This window comes from Spodoptera frugiperda, chromosome 29 (assembly GCF_023101765.2).
Source record: "Spodoptera frugiperda isolate SF20-4 chromosome 29, AGI-APGP_CSIRO_Sfru_2.0, whole genome shotgun sequence".
NCBI classification, from domain to species: Eukaryota; Metazoa; Arthropoda; class Insecta; order Lepidoptera; family Noctuidae; genus Spodoptera; species Spodoptera frugiperda.
Genome location: NC_064240.1, coordinates 7,098,771 through 7,125,432, shown reverse-complemented (window position 1 = coordinate 7,125,432; position 26,662 = coordinate 7,098,771). Strand labels below are relative to the sequence as shown.

The 26,662-nt window shown below is 32.8% G+C and overlaps 2 protein-coding genes across 2 annotated transcripts in view; one reads left to right on the top strand and one right to left on the bottom strand.

The window, feature by feature from the left end:
• The window catches only part of LOC118268677 (uncharacterized), a 173,771-nt gene that overhangs the window by 59,729 nt on the left and 87,380 nt on the right, over positions 1–26,662 (bottom strand). The window lies entirely within an intron of this gene.
• LOC118268676 (uncharacterized) lies at positions 19,465–23,153 on the top strand. The gene is made up of 3 exons (XM_035583254.2): positions 19,465–19,666; positions 20,669–21,265; positions 21,724–23,153. Exons 2-3 carry the CDS (start codon positions 20,669–20,671, stop codon positions 21,958–21,960), a joined length of 834 nt encoding a protein of 277 aa, XP_035439147.2. The 5' UTR covers positions 19,465–19,666; the 3' UTR covers positions 21,961–23,153.

Genomic DNA, 26,662 nt, shown 5'->3' with positions numbered 1-26,662 from the left:
TAGATATTACAGACTTTTACGTGTGTTAATAAATAACGTAATTTAGTTATTATTAAACCTTGAAGAGAACATTACCTAAGAACAAAGACAATTTTAATGAATACTAAGATTATAATTTAACTGAAACGTAACTTACTTTAACCCGGTTAAACAAACACGTGTTTTCTCATATGGCCGTCTACAAGATGACATTGATTTACTCGTAGTGTGCTACTCCGTTAATTAGAGATGTAATTAGTGTTATTTTTTAATTACTATAAGCTTGCTGTACTGCTTGTTACATTAGATTTTAATTTATTTGGTATATTTTTTTTGTTATAACTATAGTAACCATGATTATGAAGATAATTTCTTAAAATGGTAGAGGAAAGTCTTTTTAACCCCCGACGCAAAAAGAGGGGTGTTATAAGTTTGACGTGTCTGTCTGTCTGTCTGTCTGTCTGTCTGTCTGTGACATCATAACTCCTGAACGGATGCAGTGATTTCAATTTAGTTTTTTTCGTATTAAAGGGGACTTATGTGCGAGTGTTGTTAGACATGTTTGATGAAAATCGGTTGAGCCATTTTAAAGTTATGGGCGGTGAAAGTAACGTAAGTGGAAGATTAACCGAAGGTCTGCAAATATACTGGGACGGGGTCTCAAATGAAACCGCACTGATTTAAAATATTGAAAGATATATTTTTTTCGTAATAACAAAAATAAAAAATTAATAAAAAATAAAATAAAATATTTTATACAATACAAAAATATAAAACCTGCACCAATGTAATCTTTAGCCTACTTATAGAAACAAAAACTAGTAATTAATAAGTAAAAAAAAAAAATCAAAGCGAACGAGCTTGACCTAAAATGTAATCTTTACCTTAACAAGAATTGAAATTATAGTAATAGTCCAGTCATTTGGTAGTTTTACCTGGAAAGTTTTCCGGGAGTTTTGAAAATTGGTGAATTTATAGATTTGGGTATGCTCTTTTCGAATTTCAACTTTGCCACCTCGTACAACCGCCGCTCGCGCCGCCATATTGAAAAAATGGCGCCTAAAAACGGTTTTTTATTAATATCTCCGTTCCGACGCATTTTACGAAAAAATATTTATCTACAAAATTAAACTAGAAAAAATTTCCTACAATTTATGTATTGATAACTTTTTCATAAAATCAATAGTTTTTGGCGTACGAGCGCCGCAAAGTATTATATATCTGCACCACCACGTGTACAAAAAATGTGTGTTGTGTAGCAACGACTGTCGCAACCGAGGGCTGGGCTCGCTGTCATTGCAGAGGTAAGTCCCCTGTTTGAGGAGTGGCTAGAGAGGCGCCATGGCGTCCTCACCTACCGCCTGACGCAGGTGCTTACCGGACACAGGAATTTCGGTAGGATCCTGTTTTTGATTGGGCGGGAGGAAACGCTCGGGTGTCATCACTGCGAAGACCGCCCGTAGAACACGGTGGAACATATAACATAACACATATAACATCAGAAACAGGAACCTACCGAAACTAACCTGTTTGTACAACACACATTGTTTGTAAACGGTTTTTTATTAATATCTCTGTTCCGACGCATTTTACGAAAAAATATTTATCTACAAAATTAAACTAGAAAAAATTTCCTACAATTTATGTATTGATAACTTTTTCATAAAATCAATAGTTTTTGGCGTACGAGCGCCGCAAAGTATTATTCATCTGCACCACCACGTGTACAAACAATGTGTTTTTTTTTAAATGTATCAATTCTTAAAAACTAATTATGATATCTCGTTCAAACCAATTTTCTTTGAAAGTTTCCATTAAAATCTACAGCATATATTTTTTTTAGTTTTCTTACTCACTTATTTTAAAAGTTAGAGGACACATTCGATAGACCTCATTTTTCCACTTTGGAAGTGTCTATCTTTCAAACAATTGATTTTGACGAAAAATGGTTTTAGGAACCATGACGTATTTTTAATGGCCTATCCATAGACAACCATCACGGATAGGTTAGACGAAAAAAAAAAATTTTGAAGAGGTGCAGTGACCGCGCGCTCTCCCCCTCTATCTCGGAAACGGTGCACCGTATAAAAAAAAAGTTTAGACAAAAGTTGTAGAGAATTTTGTATTCTACAATATTGGTATTAAATGCAAATACCAAAAACCCATAGGAAATGAGATATTTCCAAAAAAGCGCAAAAAACCGTTTTTTGGTACCTTTGGACCTTAAAATTTAATAGTTGCTTACACCCTACCATATGTAGGTTTTGAGACAAGTTTCAGGCAGTCAATATACAAGTATATACAAAATTACAGCTGGGTATCTCAAATTCCGAGGTGAAATCCTAATTTGACTGGACTAATAATACTTTGCGGCGCTCGTACGCCAAAAACTATTGATTTTATGAAAAAGTTATCAATACATAAATTGTAGGGAATTTTTTCTAGTTTAATTTTGTAGATAAATATTTTTTCGTAAAATGCGTGGGAACGGAGATATTAATAAAAAACCGTTTTTAGGCGCCATTTTTCCAATATGGCGGCGCGAGCGGCGGTTGTACGAGGTGGCAAAGTTGAAATTCGAAAAGAGCATACCCAAATCTATAAATTCACCAATTTTCAAAACTCCCGGAAAACATTCCAGGTAACCCCCTTTTTATCTACCAAATGACTGGACTATAAGTATATGTAATATACTAAGCCTAACTTAACCTAAACTACCTATAAAAAGTATGAAATAAAAAATTAAATTAAAAATTTAAAAAACCCCCGACACAAAAACTAAATTTCCCTTTAAAAAGTAAAAAATAATAAAAGAAACCTAATCTTAAAGTACCTATATATCAGTGCAGTCCGTATTCATGCGGTCCCCCAACGCGACGTATTTTTTTTTTTTTGAATTATTAGTACATTCTTAGGTACTTTAAGATTAGGTTTCTTTTATTATTTTTTACTTTTTAAAGGGAAATTAAGTTTTTGTGTCGGGGGTTTTTTAAATTTTTAATTTAATTTTTTATTTACATAGAATAGGAGGCAAACGAGCAGACGGACCACCTGATGTTAAGCGGTCAGTGCCGCCCATTGACACCCACAACACCAGATGAGTCACCAGTCATTCAAATAATAAAAAAAAATATTCTACCAATCAAGTGCAAAAACGTGATGATTCTATTCAAAGCTCTCAAAAGGTTTACTGGACTAAGTTGCTTTTAGCAGGTCTACACGTGACCTCATGAAAACTAAGTTAATTTCTTACATAAACTAGAACTACGCACCCTACATTAAAGTTTAATATTTGGGTTCACATTTAATAACGTCCTTTACTCAGAAAATTCTAATAAAACTTATTGCTTTAGGTAAAATAAATTGATTCTTAGATATTGTTATTCGTATATTCGCAGTGAAGTAACAAAATTATTAAAAGAACATTACCTAATTGACGATTATATTTCATAAAAAATAAAAGGTGTACAATTTAAAAAAATAAAAGGTGTTAATATATTTATGCATATTTCTATAATCATGGTCTATGTAGCAATCGATTCATATTTATATATGTAGTGATATTCCAAACGTTAATACATTCTACTACAAATTCATAACAACGAATGGAACTATAAAAGTATAATCCAGCGGTCGGGTCAGAACATATTTCGCGTAGGTAATTCAGTGAACCGCTAAGTCTTTAAAAGCTTTATGCATTTACTACGGAGCGAGGGCAAAGCGCATCAAACAAATGTAGAATACAAAACATACGAGCCGACCTTTATTTATAACGTGGTGAACCAACCCGCCATATTTCTCTTGTGTATGTATTATGTTCGTGTTTTAATTAAAACCTTTCAGGAAATGGTGCATTACAGTTTTTATTTCAAGTAGTTAGCATTGTTTTACGTTTGGTTATTGACTAGAGAACCGAACGGTTATTTTTGATTTTCTATCATATTATGCATGTTTTACATATAGAAACATAAATATATATCCTATAAATCTATCTGCCTATTAAAAATAACCGCATCAAAATCTGTCGCGTAGTTTTAAAGATCTAAGCGTACGCTTTGACTCATTTGCATAATTGTAACAGAATAATTGTAAAAGAAACAGCAACGTTATACTATGTAGTGATGTTAACTATTCATTTAATTAGGTAATCATTTTAATTTACGTAAATGAAAATTAATATTTTCATTTCCATTTCGATTCGTACTTACGTAATGAAAATGGGAGGAAAACGATTTATAAAGAAATTCGAGATTCAACTTTGGTTTAGGTCTATCGGTCACTCACGACTACCTAATAAACAACAATGCAGTCATAACATTACCCGTTAATTTAATACATTTATTTAATTAATTGACGTAAGAATAATGAAATGAGTAATTGATAAGTACATGTTCATGAATCAATGTTTTGAATATTGCGATTTGCAATGAACTTATAAAGTGAAACCACATTTGAATTTTCAATTTTCGAATAAATAATAATAAATTATTGTTTTCGTTATTGAATGAATTGCTTATTGTATATAGGTTGGCTTTAAACTTCATCACTGTTGTTTTAATTATCAATAATTACCAAGTTTAAAACATAGACTCACACTTTTCTATGAACGTAACTATTAAAGGTCTAACTAGTCTGCATCTTCAGCAAATTATATCTCAATATTTATGATATTTAAATTGTGATCCCCATTCCAAGCGTGGAAATGGTATGACGATTTACGATTAAGACAAAATGTTACTTGTCGAAGCGAAATGAATTGCAAAGCCACCATTCCAAAAAACCCGTATTAATTTTTCCTCCCACACTGGTTACACACGGGTAAAGCAAAGTAAAATGATTAGGTTCCACAAAAAAGTACGGACAAATTGAAATCAAAAACAAAAAGATAATGAGTAGTGAACACTGAACATGGTTCACAAAGAGTGCAGAGTCCTTGTGATTCAGTTGTGGTGCACTGAAACGTGTTCACAGCGTACTGAATTTCGATTTACTCGTATCTTTTGAAAGAGAATTATGCAACGAGGAGCAACAAGAGTTCACAAGGCCCGCAACAAATGGAACATCGGAGATGTCCTTGTAAATTATTCATTGCCATTAGTATCGTAAGTAATCGCAATAAATTAAAATTAAACATTGGAAAGTGTTCAATAAAACAGTGAAGTGAATTGTTGAAACTTCGTGTTTTACGAGAGATTTCATTAAAAATGTTTTTATTGATTATCTTTGTCAAAATGGAATCATTGAGACAATTTTTTTGGGAGCCTTACTTACCAATTCAAGAGAAAGTTTGGACTAGGATTTTGCATTTTGCTTTGTATTTTCGTTTTAGAAAACTATGAATTCTCATAGAAAACTGAACTAAAATACCAGACTCCATAAACTACACTCAGTTAGAAGTGAAAATAGTATGAAAAATGTTCACATAATGTAATACTCGACTGAATGTTACTAATGGTTTGAAATTCTACAGTGAATTTTTCTCGACGACTTCAAATAAAATATGTATGAAATGATAAACGAGGGAGCGTACAGAGTTTGTACATGTTCGTTATTTTCCAATAACTAAAGCTCGTATGCTTTGAATGTGAAGCAAATGAAAATACCGATAACCAAAGCAATATTTTGTAGAATAATGTTAAGTAGTGCACCTTAACTTCATCTGAATTCTGCTATAAATTATATTTTATAGCAGTTTTATACAATGTAAGTATGTTATTATGTGCAGTTTCCAAAACTTTTTCTTACTTTATCTAAACATATATTTTAACTACAAGTTAGGTAACTGCAATAATCTTTGTAGAATCACTCGTCATATTCACTCTTTCCTTTACCTTCCATTTCCTTGTACCAGATTTGTCTTGCTGAAATTCATTCGCTTCTATTCGAGTACCTTTTGTAGGTTCCTTAATTAACTTTGAAGGCCACATCCATGCGAATCTTGTAACAATAGTATCTAAGCTTTATATCAAACGGGTTATAACGTATGCCCACATTGCGTAGGTACTTTCTGTTTAAAATTTATAAACGGTCGGTTAAATACTCGTTGCAAACAAAGGGTGACCACACACCGTGAATCCGGCACTCAATTTGCGAGCATTCAGTTTAAAAATATAGCGGCAGGATTAAATAACACTTACTCTTCGTGATTCAGATTTGCTTGCAAATTAGCTAAATCGGATGTCGTTAATTTGAAGGGCTGTTGGATTGTGTTCATTTAGGATTAGAAGATCAAGAGACGATCGGTTTAGTTTTCAGTAAATATAAATAAGTACATAGGTCCTGTTGTTTCTTAAAACGTTACTGTCACAAAACAGACCAGTGCATATAACCGCTACGGTTTTTTTAATCCCCAAAACAGCTAAAAACAAAATACCCGCTGACTGAAGCAATATACTTGGCAACCACTCCAAATAAAAGTGAGCACGTTAGTATGCATAAAATTATTTCAACCACGAATCCGAGCGTCCGACATAATGTAATTGAAGTAATAACCGTTCGTGCGTTTATGTTTAATCAGCGATTTAGTGTAAACAGACCATTACTGGGGCTAATGTTTTAAGCGGGAACTTCCACCGAAATCCCGGTAATTCGCTGAGCCGAAATATTCTGGATATTTGTACGAACATTCGGATGAAAGGCTGGCTTTTTATATAGATCTATGAAGACGGGATCTTTATAAATCGTCGTTTAGCCGGGGTTGATAGAAATAAAACGGTTGTCGTGGATTTGTGTGCTTTGTAAATCTTTGAAAAAGTAATTTGGAAAGAAGTTTTATATATTATTTATACACAGGATAATAAGACTAAATTCTTTAATAATGTTTAAAAGTTTTGTTATAATGTAGCATACCTCATTTAAATTTTGCAGTAGACTGTTCTTATCGTGATTACAAGTAGACTTGACTTAGTACACCTATTATTCAATTTGAAGTGGCATTTAAAGCTTCTATTTTTGGTTGAAACTTCGCAAAATATCAAATTGACAGACACGTAGTTCAGGATCAACGGTGCTGTTAATTGAAACCATTGATGCAGCAAGCGCTACTGGATCGGATGGAAGTTACTCACAATTTTTAAACATTTTTCATTCAATTTTTATTTAATTTTCACTTCTATACAAAAGCTGATTTATCGATGTTATTTAGTAGTAAAGAGTTTTTGATACAAATATAGGTGGATATATATAGTGTATAAGTATAATGGCCCCACCTCTTTCAATCATCATAATGATTAAAGTAATTTAAAAGATGATACGTCGCTTGGTAACGGCAGGGATAAAATAAACATTGCGTTGACCTCAAAGTACTCGAGACAAAGGCAGGTAAAACAGGAATAATTTATACTATCCAGTCGGATACTGAATAAAACAATCTATACGAGAAGCTTTCTTAAACATATCGGATAAAATTTCTTACTTACTTATTCATAAGTTAAGTACGAGATTGGAATGTAGCGTGACCGCTTCCTACAACCAAACCCATTCTTTTATTTTATTCTCCCAGTGAATCTCTCAAGGTGATTCCTTCACACCTGGACCATAATATATTCCAAAATAAAGGTAAAAACCGAACAATGAATATTTAAGAAAAGGGGATCAAGGAACAGTCCCTTGTAGCACATCTGCGTAAAATATCGTAGATTCTCCTTTTTTCAATTATGTTAAGTATGCAAATGTAAATTTTCCGCAATGTTCATCGATTTTGGTGTAAATCAGTTTTGTTGTGTTTGAAGCCAATGCGGTTAGGTTTAGAGTATTAAAAAGATATTTTTCTTCTTCTTTGACGTCGTGCTATAAGCATTCTGGTTGACTCGTTAACTGAAATAATTAATGAGAAATACATGGATGAATGCACTTTTTTATCCTTTTTTTTCCGCTTTTAACACAAAAGAAAGGCGTCCTACGATCGTTGTGTTTTGATTTTTTATAAAAGAAAAATGGCTTTGCCACGAAATGTCCAGCGGTGCGTTTATTTTTTATGACCCGCATTGCACCTGTCGCTTTTATTTCCTTTATATTCACCTGCTTGCTTCCGAACATTTTAGTATGGGTTTATGATTTACAGTTACATACTGTACTTTAGCAGCAAAAATAAAGTTAATTTTATACTAAACTATTAAAATAATGGCCATAACAAACCTTTTGGAAAACTAGTTCCAACGTCTTCAGTTCTTATAAGGTATCAAGTTTTTATTTTCACTTTTATTACAAAAATACCAGTTATTATGTACTTGTGTATTTTACAACATGAGTAACATACTAACAATAACACTGTTAACATGCTGTAAAACTATATTAGTACACAGATATGTAAATTGTACAGAAATAACAATAAAATAAATAGAAACTGTGAACTGACCATAATTGAATCGATTTTTGATAAAGATCGATGTAGTCACCGGCTCGTGATGTCATTGGGTTTACTAATCGCCATACAATATTAGCCTAAGGAGATTAGGTCAATGTTTGAAAATGACTCATCTACTTATCATTATTATTTTAATAGCTTGTTTATGTTACTGACATCTGAGTAATTGGTTCACATGTCACGAGTATTGGTCATTCATGAATGGATATTTTAGTGAATATACGGTATGCGGGTAGATAAGCAAAGGTAACGTCAATCTTATTTGTTCCATCGGATGTGTCATAAGAAACTAATAAAATTGGAGAGACCAATGAGTCTGAAAAAAACTATGGAGTAAAGTCCGCGTAGTGAATGTTGTAAAATCTTTTTTACAGCGGCATTAAGTATTTAGATTTTATTAGTTGACCTTTCCAGGGGTTTAGAATAATGTATGTTTGTATTTTACGTTTATTTAGTTAAATGTTCATCGGTTTTTGTCAGAGCAATTAATCGTTCTAATGAGAGCACTTTGTTAGGTGGCCGAAGTTTATATTCACCCCGTGGGACCTCGGACAAAGCATAAAATTCGCTACCAACCAACTCACTTAATTGAAGCACCTACGTTGGGCTTTTGTGAAATTGTTAGAACAAAAATTAATTACAGAAAGACTAATTAATTATTATTTTAGCACATTTAACAATAGCTTTAGCACTTATGCTCTTTTAAGAATATTTCTCTAGAAAATATCCAATCAAGGTGAACATTTTATCAAAGTACGTATCGGACTCATCGGAGAATTCTTAATTGTAATAATAGTAGGTAGATAGATATCAGGATTTGAAGCACACGTTGAAATAAAAATACACCCAAAATTGACGCTTCCTCTTTGAAGTCGGTTGAACATACGAGTAAATCTGTCTCCCGGAATAATTTGAGTAATTCCAGCGTTAATACGGACTACGGATGGCCATCGTTACGTAAAGGGTCCCCCACTCGGATTAATCCGTAACCAAAATATGCAGCATAAACATTTATGTTATGACAGATCCCGGATGCGTCGGGCTTGTTCTCAAAATACGGGGAGCGTTAAAAACTTAGTAACACGACACAGTTTTATATGGTACAACCAAACTTTTGTTCATTTCAATGTTTTTCGTTGTATGAGTTTGGACAGAAATTAGGGTCTATCTAATTTTGTAATTTCGAGAAAAAAGAAATTTAGTGGTGTGCTGGAACGCAGATCTACGCGAGGCACAGTGTGTTTTCTATAGTGTCTTATATACCCGGTATAAAACATAGAAGATATAAATAAACGTACCTATATACAATCAATATGTGTATAAGTATTAGAACTAACCATGACTACAATAAAATACAATTTAAGAATATTTTATGTGCGTTTATAAAAGCGCATATTGCACGTAACTATCTAAATCTGTTTTATTTCTTTACGAAATCTCATAAACTAAATGTTTTATTGTGTTTTCAAATGACTAATGCTACGTAATTCCGCCGAAAGTGTGGGTAGGAATGAATGGCGTTTGTGGACAGGCGTTAAAATACTTCGGCACGCTTCCAAAGGAAAGAGAAAAACCCGACTACAATGTCATTGAACATTATGTCTCAAACTGGAGCAATAATATTTGGAATTTCCACACTGAAATATATTCGTGCTTAATTATAAACAACTGGTTATTTACATATTATGTTATTTACTTTCAAGAATTTTATTTATAATGCTACTATGCGGCGCTTATGTAGGCATCGCGTGCGCATTTTTTTTTAAACGTAGGTACAAAAATCATGATTCATCAAATTAAATATCTAAAAATTAATCTAATAATTTTGAATGTTTAATTGGATACTGAAATCGTCTCTTCAAAATTAATAAGTTAATGTGTTCCCACGATTTCCTAATGTTTTACTATATAATCTATTGCTGAACAAAAACCAAAACATACCCATTGACAACAACATGAAGTAGATACTTTAAAACTAGCAATAATTATGTAAATTAACACTCCACAATAGTCCTTGAGTTTAATAGAGTTAAGGAATGATATCGCGTGCCTATTACTCTTGCGTGCGTTTATATTTCCGACTTGTTCATGAAATACAAGAGCCCTTATTGTAACGTGGAATTGTAATAGAGAACTAATTGATGTGATAAATGTATTACAAAACCTCGCTGTTAGATTTATGTAGATAAAATTAAACAATGTATGGAATCTTAATTGTTTTCCCAATAAGAGATAGGCAGGAATAAATAAATAAATGTACAGATAAAAAAAACTTTTTGAATTTTTTCACAAGGATGCTTTTTGTTGCTTTCTCAAACCTATGATTTTTTTGGTAGTCTAGCGTATTAATAGGCTAGCAGATTTTCCAGGAGAAAATTATAGTGAGGCTTGCAAGGAAATAAATGCTAGAATAACAGTATTTTGCAAGAAGTTATGTCCTACATTGACGCGACTATGTTTGCTGATTGTCTCAGCGACTTTAAATCAAGAGGCCAATAAAAGTGTCAACACTGACGCTCTTATGTCCTCCACAATAAAGAAGCTTTTTGAATCTACGTAAACCGAATCTAAGTATCGCCCGTCGTTGACAAATGAATGATGAAGCTCAAAAACACATGAAAAATGAGTCTGCAATATTGAATACGTAGAAATACGATGTATATCAGATAACGTAAAATACTATATCAGATACGAAGAACTGTGAATGAATCAATTGGAAATATGAAGATTCCAATGGACTATCATTGTTTAAACACTACATAATACAAGTTTATTTGCCTGAACGCGGAAATTTTAGTAAATCCGGTACATCCTGGTTTAACGATTTGACTAATTCAACCAATCATTTTGGCGACACACTAGGAATTAACGATGAATTGACAATGAGGAAATTACCGTTCGATGCTTTACCGCAACTATTTGAAAATTGAACACCAAATATTTGTTGACTGTAATACCTGAATTTCTAATTTCATTAGTCTATGATCAGATTGAGCGACAAAAATTAATGTTTTACAAATAGTTGAAATTATAAATCAAAATTGTATTAAGTAGTTAGATTAGTTATTGAAGATCATTAACGTTTACTCGTAAGAAATATTGGAATAGATACATTATGCTTATTGAAGTGTGAAGTAATTCTCACTAGTCATCTCATGAGGTGAGTGCTATTTGTGTTCCTCCTACATGTGTTAGGAAAATATGGGAATAACTGAAGACCACAATCATTCAAAAGCGGCCTCAAGGTCCGTCTCCCTCAATTTTACAGCACATTAAACAGTAATAACGACCGCAGATAAATGGAACCGATGTGGAACACCAAGGTACATCCAGAGGGATGAGCACAAATTGCTCTCACGAATCTTTCTACTACATAGAAAACCTTTTATTCACATCTGAAGGGAGTTCGAACCTATTCCACCAAAGGGTTTAAAAAGATAATGTTTGTAGATGCCGCTTATCGAAAGTGTGAAAAATCTATAGGTCACACAAAAGACGTCGTTGTGACCACTGGGTCAAGGTTAGTTTTTGCATATCCGTGCATCTACAATCTACAACTAACAATCCTTTACTTATCTTATTCGATCAAGTCATTAAAAATGTGTTATGCCAAACAAATGTATTAGAATAAGTAAACAAACCAACCAAACAAATCATGCAGAATTCTTCACAAACCATCTATTATACACATGCATAACACCTGCAAGTCTTATCTAACACTATTCAATGCATCGTCCTAGTTTCACGACTGTTAGTCTACTGACCATGTCTTTCAGGCACTACGGTAGGTAAATATTTACTTTACGCAGTATTTACTTCTTCGGTGTAGTAATATGTATTGCATTACCATAATCTTATAGGTACGGTAGTTTTACCTTTTGTTTCGGAATGAACAGGAGTCAAGTTTACGATATTGTCTGTTTAAAAAATAGTAAGGAGTTGGTTTTTCCCATTAATTCTGGGGTTTATGTGCCGTTGGACTATCAGGACTTATTGTCCTATCAAGGCATAAATCTGATTTCAAACTACTTATCTCCCTCAAATAAGAATTATATACTTAGCAGATAGGCAGTAGTGCTGGTGCCTGGTACGATAGTTACCATTTACTTTAATTAGAAACGGTATATAGTCAATTAATTTCAATTTAAAATAACAAATCTAACTATACAATGAAATATTAATAAAGCACTTACAATCCATTATTTATTTTCTAGAGTAGACCGGGTTGATTATTTTTGAACTAAATAATTTAGGGAGAAACAAGAAATATTTTGTTTATTATGTAAGAAGAGCTGAAGAGAATTAATTTATACATCCAGTGAATCTACTGTTTTATTACACATTTGAAACTTTGTATGTGTGTAATTATGACAACTTGGTTATAAGGCAATTGCTTCATTGTAAGTGTAGGTATGTATCTTCTTCTTACAATGTCAATTTTCTTTTATCTTTTACTAGCTGACCCGGCAAACTTCGCACCTCCTTAAACATTATTTAAGGCCAAAATCTACTAAATCGGTCCAGCCGTTTTTGAGTTTAAGCGAGACTAACGAACAGCAGCATTTTTTTATATATGTTTACTAGCAAACCCAGCGAACTCCGTTTCGCCACCAATGATTTGCCCGTGCTTTCTGGAATTATAGCGTCAGCAAGGAAACCCCGACTTATTTTTATGTTATAGAAGATTATTATTATTTACGTACTTTATAGTTTGTATTATTTATAGTGGTTTTATTGAAATTTAATTGAGGAAGGCGTTGTCATGTGCGTTTTATGCTTTATCGTAAAATAGCAAATAATGAAGCAGTTTTACATGTCGCACAACATAACGGTTATTATTTCCCTAATGAATAGTTGGAGGTGAGTAGCAGTAACTAGTTATCACTACGTTATGAGATCTTTTGTAATAAGGTGCGAAATCAGGACATTTTCACACTTTGTACGTACTGGTAAAAAAATAATGTTGGGTTAGTTCGTGTATGCGATAATATGCGATAGTTATACTTTGTTTATTTTAAACGTTGTTTAACTAAAAGCGGATTTAACTGACGTTATACAGAAACCGGCTCTTCAAAATTTAGGTTACGTATGCTATAATTTTACGTCATCTTACTATGAAACACTTCATCACATTTTGTTAAATATAACTATTATACATACCTCTCCTGTAAGTCCGATGAAGCTCATACTCGTAGCTACTTATCAATATATCAAGGAGGAAAGCCTTGGAGCTAAACTAAAACCAATTTTCATGCTACGTACTTACAGCTGTATTTTCAGTAGTCAATATGTGAATTGGACGCCATTTTTAATATCTCGGAAGTGAATGGTGTCTCGTAGAAAGGAAAACTTAACGTTTTAGTTCATATACAAAAGGATCTAACTGAGAAAGTGTATATTTGAAAATAAGTCCAACCAGGACATCTTTTGATATTAAACTGAAATTAGTAATGTAGGTAAAATTATGGTTTAACAAATATGTAGAACAGTCCGAATATTATCGAGAGCCTTCACACCACAATGTTAATCGAACTGATTAAGACTGACACGATATTATTATGTTTACAAATGTTATTGATGTCATCGAAATCATACAACAAAAAGGTCATTGAATAACTCATGATTATTGTTTAGGGCAAAGCAGAGACAGTAAACGTCTTCGGTCATATTGTTTGTGGCTTGGCTTCTAATAGCAGTGATTAATAGTCGCTCCCAGACAACGTTGAGTGTCCCACGAACCTAATTTTAGATAACATTTCGTAAGACGTGTCAAATTGAATTAAAACTGGAATAAGGTCCAGTGACAAATAGCCAGAGAAGCGAACAATAAGTTTTGCGATTATTTCAAAGGTAAGGTAAAGTGTTATTAGCTGCATTATTGCTATAAATTAACTGGTTTCAATATAAATAGTGTCTATTGTGATGTTTCAAAAAAGTTATTTTGTCTTATTTGGGTGGAAATTGAGTTTTAGTAATTAGCAACAGGATTAACACAGTGAAATTATATGTTTATAAAAAAGCAAAGAAAAACGGGATAATGATCCATCTAATAAAGAATTTGTTCAATACATAGGTGCCCGACTCAATGTTATAATTTTGTATCGCACGTATCCAACGTATTGTAAATAATATATCACGTTAAATAGCTACTGATAGCTCGTGTAACCGATACAATAGATAGTCATACAAAAAACCAATGCAAATTGTATTTTAAATGGTGATTACCAAGCATCGTGTTTTGACTATTTCCTAGTTGTTACTATAATAGAAGTTACTTTAGGAAATAACATGCTTATTTACGAAGATAATGAGCGTATTATAATAATTCTATACTTACCAGTATTATGTGACAAATATTTTCGTGTACATGCTTACAATTCATTCCGAGAAATGGTAATGACAAAATTCAAATTATTTGAAAAACAAGAGGAAAAGTATATTCTTCATACATTCAAATTAATTAACAATAATACATAATATGATTTAATAATGGTAGGCATACATAATTGTATCATCTGTACGTCATGTGCAATGCGAATTTCGATTACACATTGAATTTTATAAATTTTGTATAACAAATTCTAGCTCAAATTCAAGGAATAAGACTACTAGACAAGTAGCAAGTATAGGAGTATACTTTGTAAAATAAAATGAGACACAAAGTAGGGAAAGTAGCGAGTAAGTACAAGGGAACACTTTCAGACGCAGCGGTCTGCGGTTACGACAATGTCACTGTAAACAAAGGTTTATTTCAAACCTTTATAAAATGTTTAAATTAAGGCTTCGAGTATTTCAATCGATATTTATAGCAAACAAGCTAACCAGGCTAATTTTTCTCACCTTTTAAATATTCCCTAGACTTCCATCAATAATTCAAGACTAGAAATTAGACAAATCGGTTCAGCTGTTTTCGAGTTTCAGGGACGCTAACGAACATCACTTCATTTTATATATTTCGATAAATATAAAGAAGATATCGATATTTTTACAGTTAAAATTGTGCCTTAGTAATAAAAAAATACAAAGTTTATTTTAGATTATGCAGTGTTGGCCTACTTAATAACGAATGCTGTTCTTCACCCGTACAGGTGTAGGTATAAAACTTCTGCTATTAATTAAACACAATTTATTTGCTTCGAGTATTCGACCTCCAATTTAAGTTCACATACAGTATGGACCACGAAAGCGCCGACACAAACAAATAACCAATTATAATCCATCCCACATATGGATGAGCATATGGATCACAGTCCGACCCTTGTGTCTGTAAATAAGTTCAAAGTACAATTACGTCATCGTCATACACGAGTTTATATCATTACGTCATAATTGAAACGCAATTTTAGCGACGTCTGTCGGCAAAACAGAATTCAAGCTAATCGGTAATGAATTATGTAAAACCGTCACGATGCATGTAAAGCGTTGCGCGTATACATATTAGCGTATCGCAACTTCATCTTTCAAGGAAGATGCCAATCGCTTGTGGCATTTCGGTTTAAAGAAACAAGTTCACCACGTGGTTAAATGAGTCATGTTACTTAGAATATATTCGCAACTGAAATAATATTGGACGTTTATTTATTTTTCGGATCGGAAGTTGAAGGATAGTTTTCAATGACTGTATTTGAGGAAGTTATAGATCATGTTGGGAAAACCAAAATGCGTTCCCCACGTTCATTTGTACGCTGTCTATGAATAAGCACTCCTCTACCTGGGTGTATACACAGCTGAATTTGGTTAAGTAATCTGCATGTCAATTTTGTTGAAGATAAAATACGGTTATTTTTTCAATAAACGTTTTTCAAGGTTAACTGTTGAAAATGTGATAAGAAATTTTGTAAAATATTGCAGCCTGTTTTTCAAACCGCAATATTTATATTCGTTTTAAAGATGAAAAATCTTTAACCTGTATATTTTTTTATTGCATCCAGGAATATTATTTCAACATGTTTGCGTAAAGACGCGTCACGTCTATATATTATAAAGAAGTGCCACTACACTTTATTCAAGATTAAACGTGAGATAATACGCATGTTTGAAATGAATCATGGGTTTATTCCTTTATTTTGTGCATAAATTGAAAAACATTTTACGAAAGTTTCCAATTTTCCAGAAAATTGTGAAAAGAAAAAAAATCAAGTTCTTAATTTTCCATTTTTAACTCTCTTTTTCTCATTTATGGATTATATGAAAACAGAACATTATTCAGAAAAGTAGTTTTTATTATAATTATAGAAAAGGTTTAGGTACAAATTTCATTATAACGTGTGCGATGGCGTCTTAGGTTGATCTTATTAGTTTTCAATGTCTTAACTTTGTATTTTGTTATGAGTTGATCAATTTATATCCTAGATACGTTTGTTTATAGGTTATTTAGGTTTATTTCCTTATATCAATATTTTTCATTTGACATTTCCAAGACTTAGCTTTTACGATGTATTACTGCTAACAGCTAGCTAGTGAGGTCAGTGTATAAACGAATTTACAAACAAATAGGTCTAGATTTTGGAATAAAACGCTTCGAAAAATTTATGAGATTTGATTCCTTAATATTATTTCCTTTATGTAGTCTTCGCATGCAGTTCTTGACAGTTTGCATTTACCTTGTATGTATTCACAATCAAATAGTTTTCCGTCCAGATATCCGTTTACCTCATTTCGTTCAAGCGTGTAAATTAGAACTTACCTACAAGCAGAAATAAATACAAAAATAGTATCTAAATATGCGTAAGTCTGTTCATGTACCTAGTCCTGACCATGAATTTATTTAACGGTTATACGGTACAAAACCATATACATGTTTATGTGGGTAAACGTTTCATTTCTGCATCTCCTCATAATAAAAATACGTAAATTTCGCAATGAAAATAACAACAAAGCAGGTTTGCTAATAAACATTAGTTCAATGACCATGCTATTAATGTTTTAGAGCTTAGGTAATTCATCATTAAAGCGGTTCAGTATAAAATCGCCTACAAGATTTATACGCTGATGGACGGATGCCAGAACGTATGGTATTTGTTACTATTTTTACTACGCACGGGCGTAGAGTACTATAGCAGTGAGTTCATAGAAACTTTTATTTATAGCGTAAAACTTCCCAATCTCAACTAATATTGTAATTAATGTTTGTTCCTCAATGAATCGTCTTTGCATTTAGTGATTATAAAGAAAATTATAGGTAAGCTCTTGTCCACGGATTTGTTAGCGTGAGTGTAAATAATAAGTCTACAATTTAAGGTCTTCGCTGTAGGTTTTACCTTAAAAAATAATTAAAAATGTTACTTTCAATTTAAAAAAAAATATGTTTTATACCCACGCCAATAAATATACAAGGTTGTAGTAATTAGCTAATTACGTATGTCTATACCTCCCGATTGAAAAGACATTGATTACGCAAAACATATGAATTGAATCCGGTTTACGTTAATTCCAATAAATTACAAATCCTTAGTCTTTTAACATTTAGTATTTAATTAAATTGTATCAATACTAAGGCTGTTATGTTGGACAGAGTTCAAACACAGCAGGTACCTTTCAATTTAGGTAAGAAGGGTGGGTACTGAGAGAATGTTTGATAGTCTCATAATGGTGTTACCACAAACCACCCATAAGATTTACTTGTTATCAAATAAGTAATTAATATCGTTATCACAGTTCCATTGAAGTAACGCACCAGAAAATTAATACGATACAATACTGCTGATTTTGTTTGTTGCAAAATATAAGAAACCAAAAATTATTGGTTAGTTACCTACTATAAGTTTACTTTGTTTACCTACTATACGTGTCAGAAATGATGAATATCCGAAATGGCAAACGAAAGGGGTTGGTAACCCAACTGCGATTACGATCAGCTGTTGTCTGTAAAAAATGTTGTCTCATGCTGAATTATAATAGAAAAGAACAGGAAATCTCCATAATTGTTGATTTTTTAAAAAACATTACAATATGTTTTTAGTACAACTCACCAATAATTTAGTATGTTCTAATTCAATATCACAAGTAATTCATAAATGCCATATATATTTTTATAGTTACAATATTTTTTTTGAGAAAATCTTAAGTTGTTTATAAAAAAATGGTTCTGTATTTTCTATTCTTACTAATGAAAACCGGTTAATACGAGTGCTGACATAAGTACGGTAATGAACGCAAATGAATCATTTAAACAGTGGGTTAATGTTAGGAAAACCCCAGATGTTAGAAAAAAATATGTTAAATATTGTTTTTGTGTTTGTTAACACATGTCTTTAAAACACCTGGAATTCGAGTAAGGACTTTTAGATTATACTGAAAAATATATTTTATTCGAGCATACTGCAAACCGAGTTGAGTTGATTACTGCGAAAACTCGAGTTAATAAAATAAAAAAAGGCAAAATGTAAGAGAAAAGTAAACAATGCTATAATTTTTGCATTGTTTTCATTTGGTCGAATCGTATTTAGACGAATTATTGATTTCCATGAATGATTTGATGATGAAACTAAACTCAATTTTACGGTCCAAACGTAAACTTATATGGATAAACGACGAACAGAATTATTGTAATCTAATCGTAATCACTCAAAAAGAAACCTTATTACCTTACCATACTTTATATAGTCAGTAATTGATATGCTATATCGGTTTCTTAAGTAATTTATCGAATTGGTTAGTAGGCGTATACAAGGACAAACTTACCTACCTAATTCTATAAAAGTTTTTAAGTAACAATACGATATCGGACCAATGATTCTGGTTTATGTAGGTATCTTAATATTGATATTCCTCCAAATTAATTAAGTTATGTATATTATTATTTTTAATCAATTCCTCGAATTTTATAAAGAAACACAAAACATTTAGGAAAACTTTACATATTTACCTTATAGACCATTCCTAATTTTAATATTAAAAACCCAAACAAAAAAGACATTAAAAATAACGGAAAAAAGGCAACACTCCACATAAATATTCATATACCCACATTATGTACACTACCTATCTGTGTTACGTATATTGCGGTTCTCGGTAACACCGTTTCAGATAATACGCACCCTTCTTTACTCAAGCCCTTATCAATGGGAAAATGCATGTTGAGTACCAACAATACTCAATAATATATAATGCCCCAATACGAACTCGTGCGCAGTCACTGCCACGGTCGCCCATCCAGCGCCAGTCTTTAACGCAACCTCGCGCAGGACGCACGCGTGTCAAAATAAGTCATTAATAAAAAGTGATACGATATTAAATTTCGAATGACATAAAATAGTGCTGTGTTGTGACGTAATAACGAACAAGTTTTATTTCTGTCTACCATTAAAATAGAGCGTCAAGGTGTGTATTGATTATGTGGGTTTTTGTACTAGGAGTTTAATGTAAATTAGTAGTAACTAGGTACGGTTTGTAGGTGTGAATTGTGCATATTTATTGCAATGAGTGTCATCACTATATGTTGTATGAGGAGAAATTATATTATTTTATATTTGAATGACAGTATGGCATACATACCTACTGGTTGTCTTGGTTTATGGACTTCGGTTACTGTTATATTTCCAGTAGTCTGTAACTGTCTACTTGTTACCAGTCTGTAACTGTTTTCTTTTTTATTGATACTTTTTTATCACAAATGAGGAAGTAAATTTGGAATTGATTGTCAGATTTAACAATTAATTGCTAGCTAATGAAATAAATATAGTTTTGTTGGCGTATCTTAATGTTTACTTAATGGTAAAAAACTAATTAGTCATATTCCTATCTATTAATCGGTAATGTAATTACAAAAAATATTGTAATCGATTTGATTGAAAGATTCGAACATCCAAGAGGCTCAGAATATATTTTAAGGTGATGATTTATCCATAATTTTCGTAAAATAACATCGAGCCGGTCTTCAAACCGGCTTTTATTAAAGAATTCATTCGGCGGCGACGGCGGACGATTCAAACAAAATGTCAACTGTGCTATTTCGAGGATAAAATTAAGATTCAATTCAGCTTTGAGGTCACCAATGACAAAGCCAAATACGTAATAAACATATGCGGTACAGGGTCTCGTCATCTAGGTACATGTGGACACAACACATGAACGGATTAACAAAACAATAAATAAGCAACATCTCTTGTTTTGATAAACTATTCTGTTGCTAACAGACTGTGGCACGTCCAAATTTATTTCGGTGCACATGCTGGTTATTTCTTTGTTATATTGTCATACAAGCTTCTAGTTAACCAGTTTTATTACTAGCATACCTTCAAAAAAACTGCTGTTAATTAAGTCTATATTTCCGCGTTCTAACCGAAGGAGTTTACTAATATTTTTGAATTTGTTATTTTCCAGATGAACACGTTTGTACTACTATTCGGGTTATCAATTTGTATGGTCGGCGTCTACGCGAGGCACATAGAAGATCATATCAGTGATTCTGCATCATTGTCACCAGAGCAGAACGATGGAATTAGGAAGCATGGTTCAGAGTCGCGCCATCGCCGAAGGAGGTGGCAAATGAACTATGGATACGACTATTCTCTACCACCAACACATTCTTATTACCCGGAGCGAAGGGAATACGATAATCGCAATCAGCAGCAAGATCTTTTACCACAGATAGTGAAATTACTCGAAGAAATTGCGACTTACGTCAAAAGGCCAGCAGCTCCGGCAGCGCCGCAGCCTGTCTACATTCCCTACCCTGTACCCTACCTAGTACCCCAATACGGTTCTTGTTCAGACAACGCCACCAAGAAACCATCGATTCACACCAGATTCCCTGAAATGGAAGACACGAATCAAAATTGGGGATTTGTCACTAACAAAGACGATGACACGGATGATTTAAGTGATGCTGGCAGACCGATCTCATTCGAACCTCTCAAACCTCTGCGACCAATGAAACGACCCTCGCCGAAGGTAGAACATGGCAGTAGCCAGGCAGATGTAAGTAATCATCGCATCAAACAATAGATAGGTAATTGTACCTACTATTATTATCCTATTCTGATTCTGATCAAAGATAATTTGAAGATTCGATTAAATTGAGTATGTTTTCCTGGTCTCATCTAGACCTTCAGTAAAGCTAAACAAATAAATGACTGGCTAGTTATTTGAATTTTTAATATTTTAGTGCATAAAACCACAAACTACATTACGTAATCCCTGTTTACATTATTTCTAGTTTACTTTGATGTTCATCGCCTAAGTTTAAAAAAAGTTTAAATAAAGAGTTTTCAATAAAATTCAATGTTATTATCAGCAGTGGAGCAGTAAACGAAGTCTGCTATCCAGTTATTTACGCGTTACTGGTTCCACTTTCTGATTTCGTGTGCACAAGCCGACAATTCCTTTAGATAACAACATATCAATGTCGCCTTTAATGTTGGAATCTTCATTTACAGAGCAAGCAGCCTTCTACTCCGGCACCACAATTCAATGACCAGCCCGGCTCGTTGAGGACACCGAGCATGTGTAACGCTGCTATCCTCTCTTGCTGTGCTGACGATAAGGCACAACAAAGAGTGTGCTTCAACGGATTTGGATGCGGTGTCTCATACGATAATGGAAACGCTTGCAGCGACGAATCAATATCAGCTGCCCTGGAATCTTTTAAATCAGCATACTCGCCTGTGCAGTGAGTCTTTGTAACTAAATTATATGAAAAGTAATCATTGTCAGTATTGTCGCAACCGCGTCAGTGGTTTCTATGTTAGATGTTGTTGTATTTGTTTATGTTAACTTCCAAAGCCTACTGATGTATAAAAAAGCCTGTAAAATATGTGTTTTTGATATCATTTTACTTCGTGAAGAATTTGAGAAAGTCAGTTTTTAACAAATATTATTTCATTACAATATTTACTTCGGTCGACCAGTCACAGTGATGCATACGTAGTGTGTGTATATTACCATGAATTCAGGAACCTGTTACAGTTAAACGGTACGTTGACATTGTGCTAAATGTATTTCAGAAAATTCAATGTAGCAGGTTCTTTTGTAATGCCCCATGTATTCACAAGTAGCCTCGGACAAGTCTGGACGTAAGACCATTTATTTTCAATTGGAACCAACTGAATCAATACTGAGTACATTGGAAATTGGAATACAAATATTGATAGAAATGATTCATACTATTTTGAAATTATTTTGATGGCTAATTTTTCTACAGCGTATCCAATTATTTATGTTATAAGGATCAAGCCAAACCACCTGTAAACAGTAATTTTAACATGTAACACAATTTTAGTATTTTTGTACTAAGATACTTTTTTCGATGCCATATTTAATTATCGTTCCTTTTGCTTGTGTAAATACATACTTATCTAATTATTGTCTTAAAAGGTATTGAGGACTGTTGCGCACTATTCTGGACGATCTTAGAACGTTTAGATGTTGTCGATAATAATGTTCTATGTAATATGTCAAGTAATTATATTCCTATTCTTGTTAACCAGAGCAATTCTAGAAGAGAAGTGGATTTAATTCTCTAATATTTCCGACCAAATTGATAACAATCTATCAAGGTTCTGTTAACAGAAGGCTTAGTATGAGTTTGCTGCTTTATGTTAAAAGAGATTGAAACGAGAGCGCGTTCGGCGCTCTGATTGGTTGGTTCAATCGCGCCGGCCAATTAGCTATTTTTGTTTAACGTAAAACAAACTCGTACTAAGGATACAGTTTAGTGTCTAACAGTCGAACAGCATTTATGTACGTCACTTAGAGATTAATTTGTTGTAGACTTAATTTTATTGGCAGCTGAGCAATCGAATAAGTGTTTCCTAGTCTGTATTTTAGCATTAGTATGTATAAGTAATGAATAAAAGAATAACAACCACATAGTATTTATTATCTTTTAACCGCTGACCACAGAAAAACTGCTAACAAAACTGTTTTGTCATTGAAAATGATTTAACGACTGGAGCTACAGAAGGCAATGTCCTCTATTATTAGCTCTTCAGACGATCTATTCTTGTACTACTATTTCTTTTAATTTTGGCGTGTATTAATACCTAGCCAGTAGTTTGTAATAATAAACAACCGTGTTGTTTTTAACTTCCAAGGTTTTAGTAAGCTTGATTTGAGATTAACCTGCAAGTTTTTATGTCCTAACAGCTAGTTAGACTATTAGAGATAGCTAAGGAATTCATATTTATATAACTCACTTATTATATATAAGTCTATGTGTGTAGATACGTCGGTCGTCGTAAAAATTAAGGAAGTTATGCAGTTTATCGAAATTGCTGATTTCCTCCAAACTTGTGTTTCTTTCTGGTTAGATAACTTGTTATGTTAATAATTATTAACGTTTTCTGGTCTTTTAAAGAAAAAATCAACGTAATCCATATACAACATTGACTTTTCACGATAAATTGATAAAATTATAATTATTAGTATTGACTGCACGGTTGGCGCGGTGGCTCGGCAACTGGCTGCCGTGGAACGTGTAGCGGGTTGCATTCCCGTCCCAACTCTTTGTGTAATCCACAAATTGTTGCTTCGGGTCTGGGTGTCATCTGTAGGTGAACTTGTATATTTCGTTGTATATCGTAGTGTTGGGCAAAGTATATTCTTCTAAAAAGAAATATATCAAATCAAATCGTCATTTACTACGAATAGTTATGAATGAATGAACATAGTAGGTACTATGTTATCAATTTTCAATACGTTACTCACCTTTATATTGCTTTAGATAACTGAAACGGTTATGCTGCTAAACATTGTGTCAATGTAACGGTGTTCCACAAAGATAACAGGTTGCTTTTATGTGCTCTTATCAGTGAGGCGATGTTCTCATGCATAGGGTTATTTTATGATTCATGTCATGTAATCATGTTATACTGCATTAAGTGTTGGTATAATCTAACGTCTATAATATGTATATTGTGTTCTAAACGAAACTGCAAAAATATTATAACTGCCGGCAAAGGGTCTCTGGTTCGATTACCGTGTCCGGCAAAGTATTGGTAGGTTTTTTCGACTTTTAGAAGATTTCTCAGTAGTAGCACGGAGTCCAGAATTGGGGCCAGAATAGGCAATAGGTTCAACCCCTATTACATTGAACTTATAACACTGGGCTGAACAGTGGGTGTACATGAATGAAAAACGGGGATGAAAACTCAAGACAAATACTTTTTTAATTACTCCGGTGGGGAAAGATTAAAAAAAAATTGTTGGCGTAATCTAGGATATCAATTCTAAATCTAGTCTCGTTGACGTGCTTACAATCAACTGGGTCAACTAAATTAAAACATAAAAATATAAAGACTGTAAAAAACGCTAAAGCAAAAATAAAACGCGCTTCTTAAAAACCACTACTTGGCAGAAGACGATTATTTTTATTGCAACTTAAGCACGTAGTCATTATAGGAAACCATAATTATTTTTGTTTTGTACATTCGATCGTGACTAAGCATCTATTTTATGCTTATTCTAAAAAAAGCCAACAAGTAATGAATAAGTGTGACAATCTTATTTATTTCCTTCCTTATATGTGAAGAAGCGCATACTTACTATGAGTATATGCAGTTATTTTAGTGTTAAAAGAATATACTGAAGGCTATGCCAAGCTATGTTGGGATTTTAACTGTGTATCTTCTAGCGCCTAGCTTCACTGACAAACAGACTGACGGACAATTTAATTTGAAGTTTCAAAAGTGCCTAATTTAGGATTAATTGAAATAAATGCTTTCATATCATATCATATCTTTATATCATAAAAATCTATGCTTAATGATAAAATTTATTTATTAAAATATTTATAAAGTAAGAAATAAATATACATGTATAATTTATAGGAACATACTTATATTTATTTAAAAATGGTGCAGTAATATACTAGATAACTTGAAATTTATGCAAAACGGTCTAAATACGAACTAATCTAATCTTTTCTCTAACTAATATCTTTCACTCGAAAGTGATCTATATATACCTATTAATACCTCTATGTATGCACATACTTACATACTATATTTTGCTAATGTTTTTAAGTAATTGCTGTGTATTTCAAAAATGGGCAAACCGATTCTAATAAATTAACTAGGCGTGGGACGGAATGAGTCATAGCAAAATAGACTGGTTAACGACTTGTAACTAATTGCTCTAAAACCATCAAGATACAAGGAAGAACAATGATCGATGTGAGTAATTATTGTGTTGATAATACTAATATATCTGTACTTGTCTTGTATCTATAATTGTATAAAAACAACATTACGATGTCATTGACCTATTTTTGTAAAAATTGTATGCTATTAGTCACGTCTTTTAATTCTTTGAGAGGGTTAGTATTGCTACACCCTGTCGATTTTCGCCAGTTTTGAGCCCTATGTAAGACAGAGAGAATCTATTGCCATATAATTAGCGAGTACAAAACTTTAGACATTCTTTTTATATTTTGGTCCTGGTTTAATTCATATATTGTATTGTTTAGATGTCTAATACCATAGAATTAGGTTTGAAACATTTTACTTATACTTAAATATTGAATCTACATTTACAGTGAGATGCTCGCCACACTCGCCAAGGACTGACGACAACTGCTCAATGTAAAAAAAAAGACTGACGAACTTGAAGTAAATACGAGAAAGAAAGAAGTGTGTTTGTAAAATGGGGTGTATTGTACAATAAAATGTATTTTATAATTTTTAATTATTTTGACTGGTCCTTATTTAACTAAGTTATGGTCGTCAGAGATTTCTGTATCCAAACTAGATAAAATTATTGTAGGTGTCTCAGCTTTACATGGAGCGGCTATTCTTTATGATGCATATATAGTTGATAATGTAATTTATAGTAATTATGATTTTAATTTTTAAAAGTTTAAATCTCAATTTCTTGTACCTAATCTGAAGAAGAGCGAGACCACCTCAACACAAGTGTTATTAACCACTTACTGTGTATAAAATTTCTTCATCACATAATTTTCGTGGATATATTTTAGGTTTGTACATATTATACAGCTTCTGACTAAACCAGCGACATTTATAGACTTTCGTATCACAGCTTCACAGGACCAACAGCTCTATGTTGCACAGGAATTAATCACCGTCGAAAAAACTGACTAGCACAGCAACGGTATTTTTAATTCCGAAAAATCTGTAACAAATCCATTGAAAGGTTCTTTATAAAGAATGGTAGTGACAAAAAGAAGATTGTATTAAACAGTTACCTACATCGGTACAAAAACTTAAAGGTGCAACATTTATGGCTATATTGTTGGTTCTGCGAAGGTTGATGGGTGAATGCATTTTACCATTCCCATGACGTATTGCGAAACAGGTTTCAGACTAGTTCATCAACCTCAAACACCATGGCGTCCATGGGATGCCAGGATGGAATTAA

Excerpts from the sequence above, each read along its gene's own strand:
- LOC118268676 (XM_035583254.2), top strand. The coding sequence starts at position 20,669 with ATGAACACGTTTGTACTACTATTCGGGTTATCAATTTGTATGGTCGGC. Across the intron at positions 21,266-21,723 it reads ATGGCAGTAGCCAGGCAGAT|AGCAAGCAGCCTTCTACTCC; the intron begins GTAAGTAATCAT and ends CTTCATTTACAG.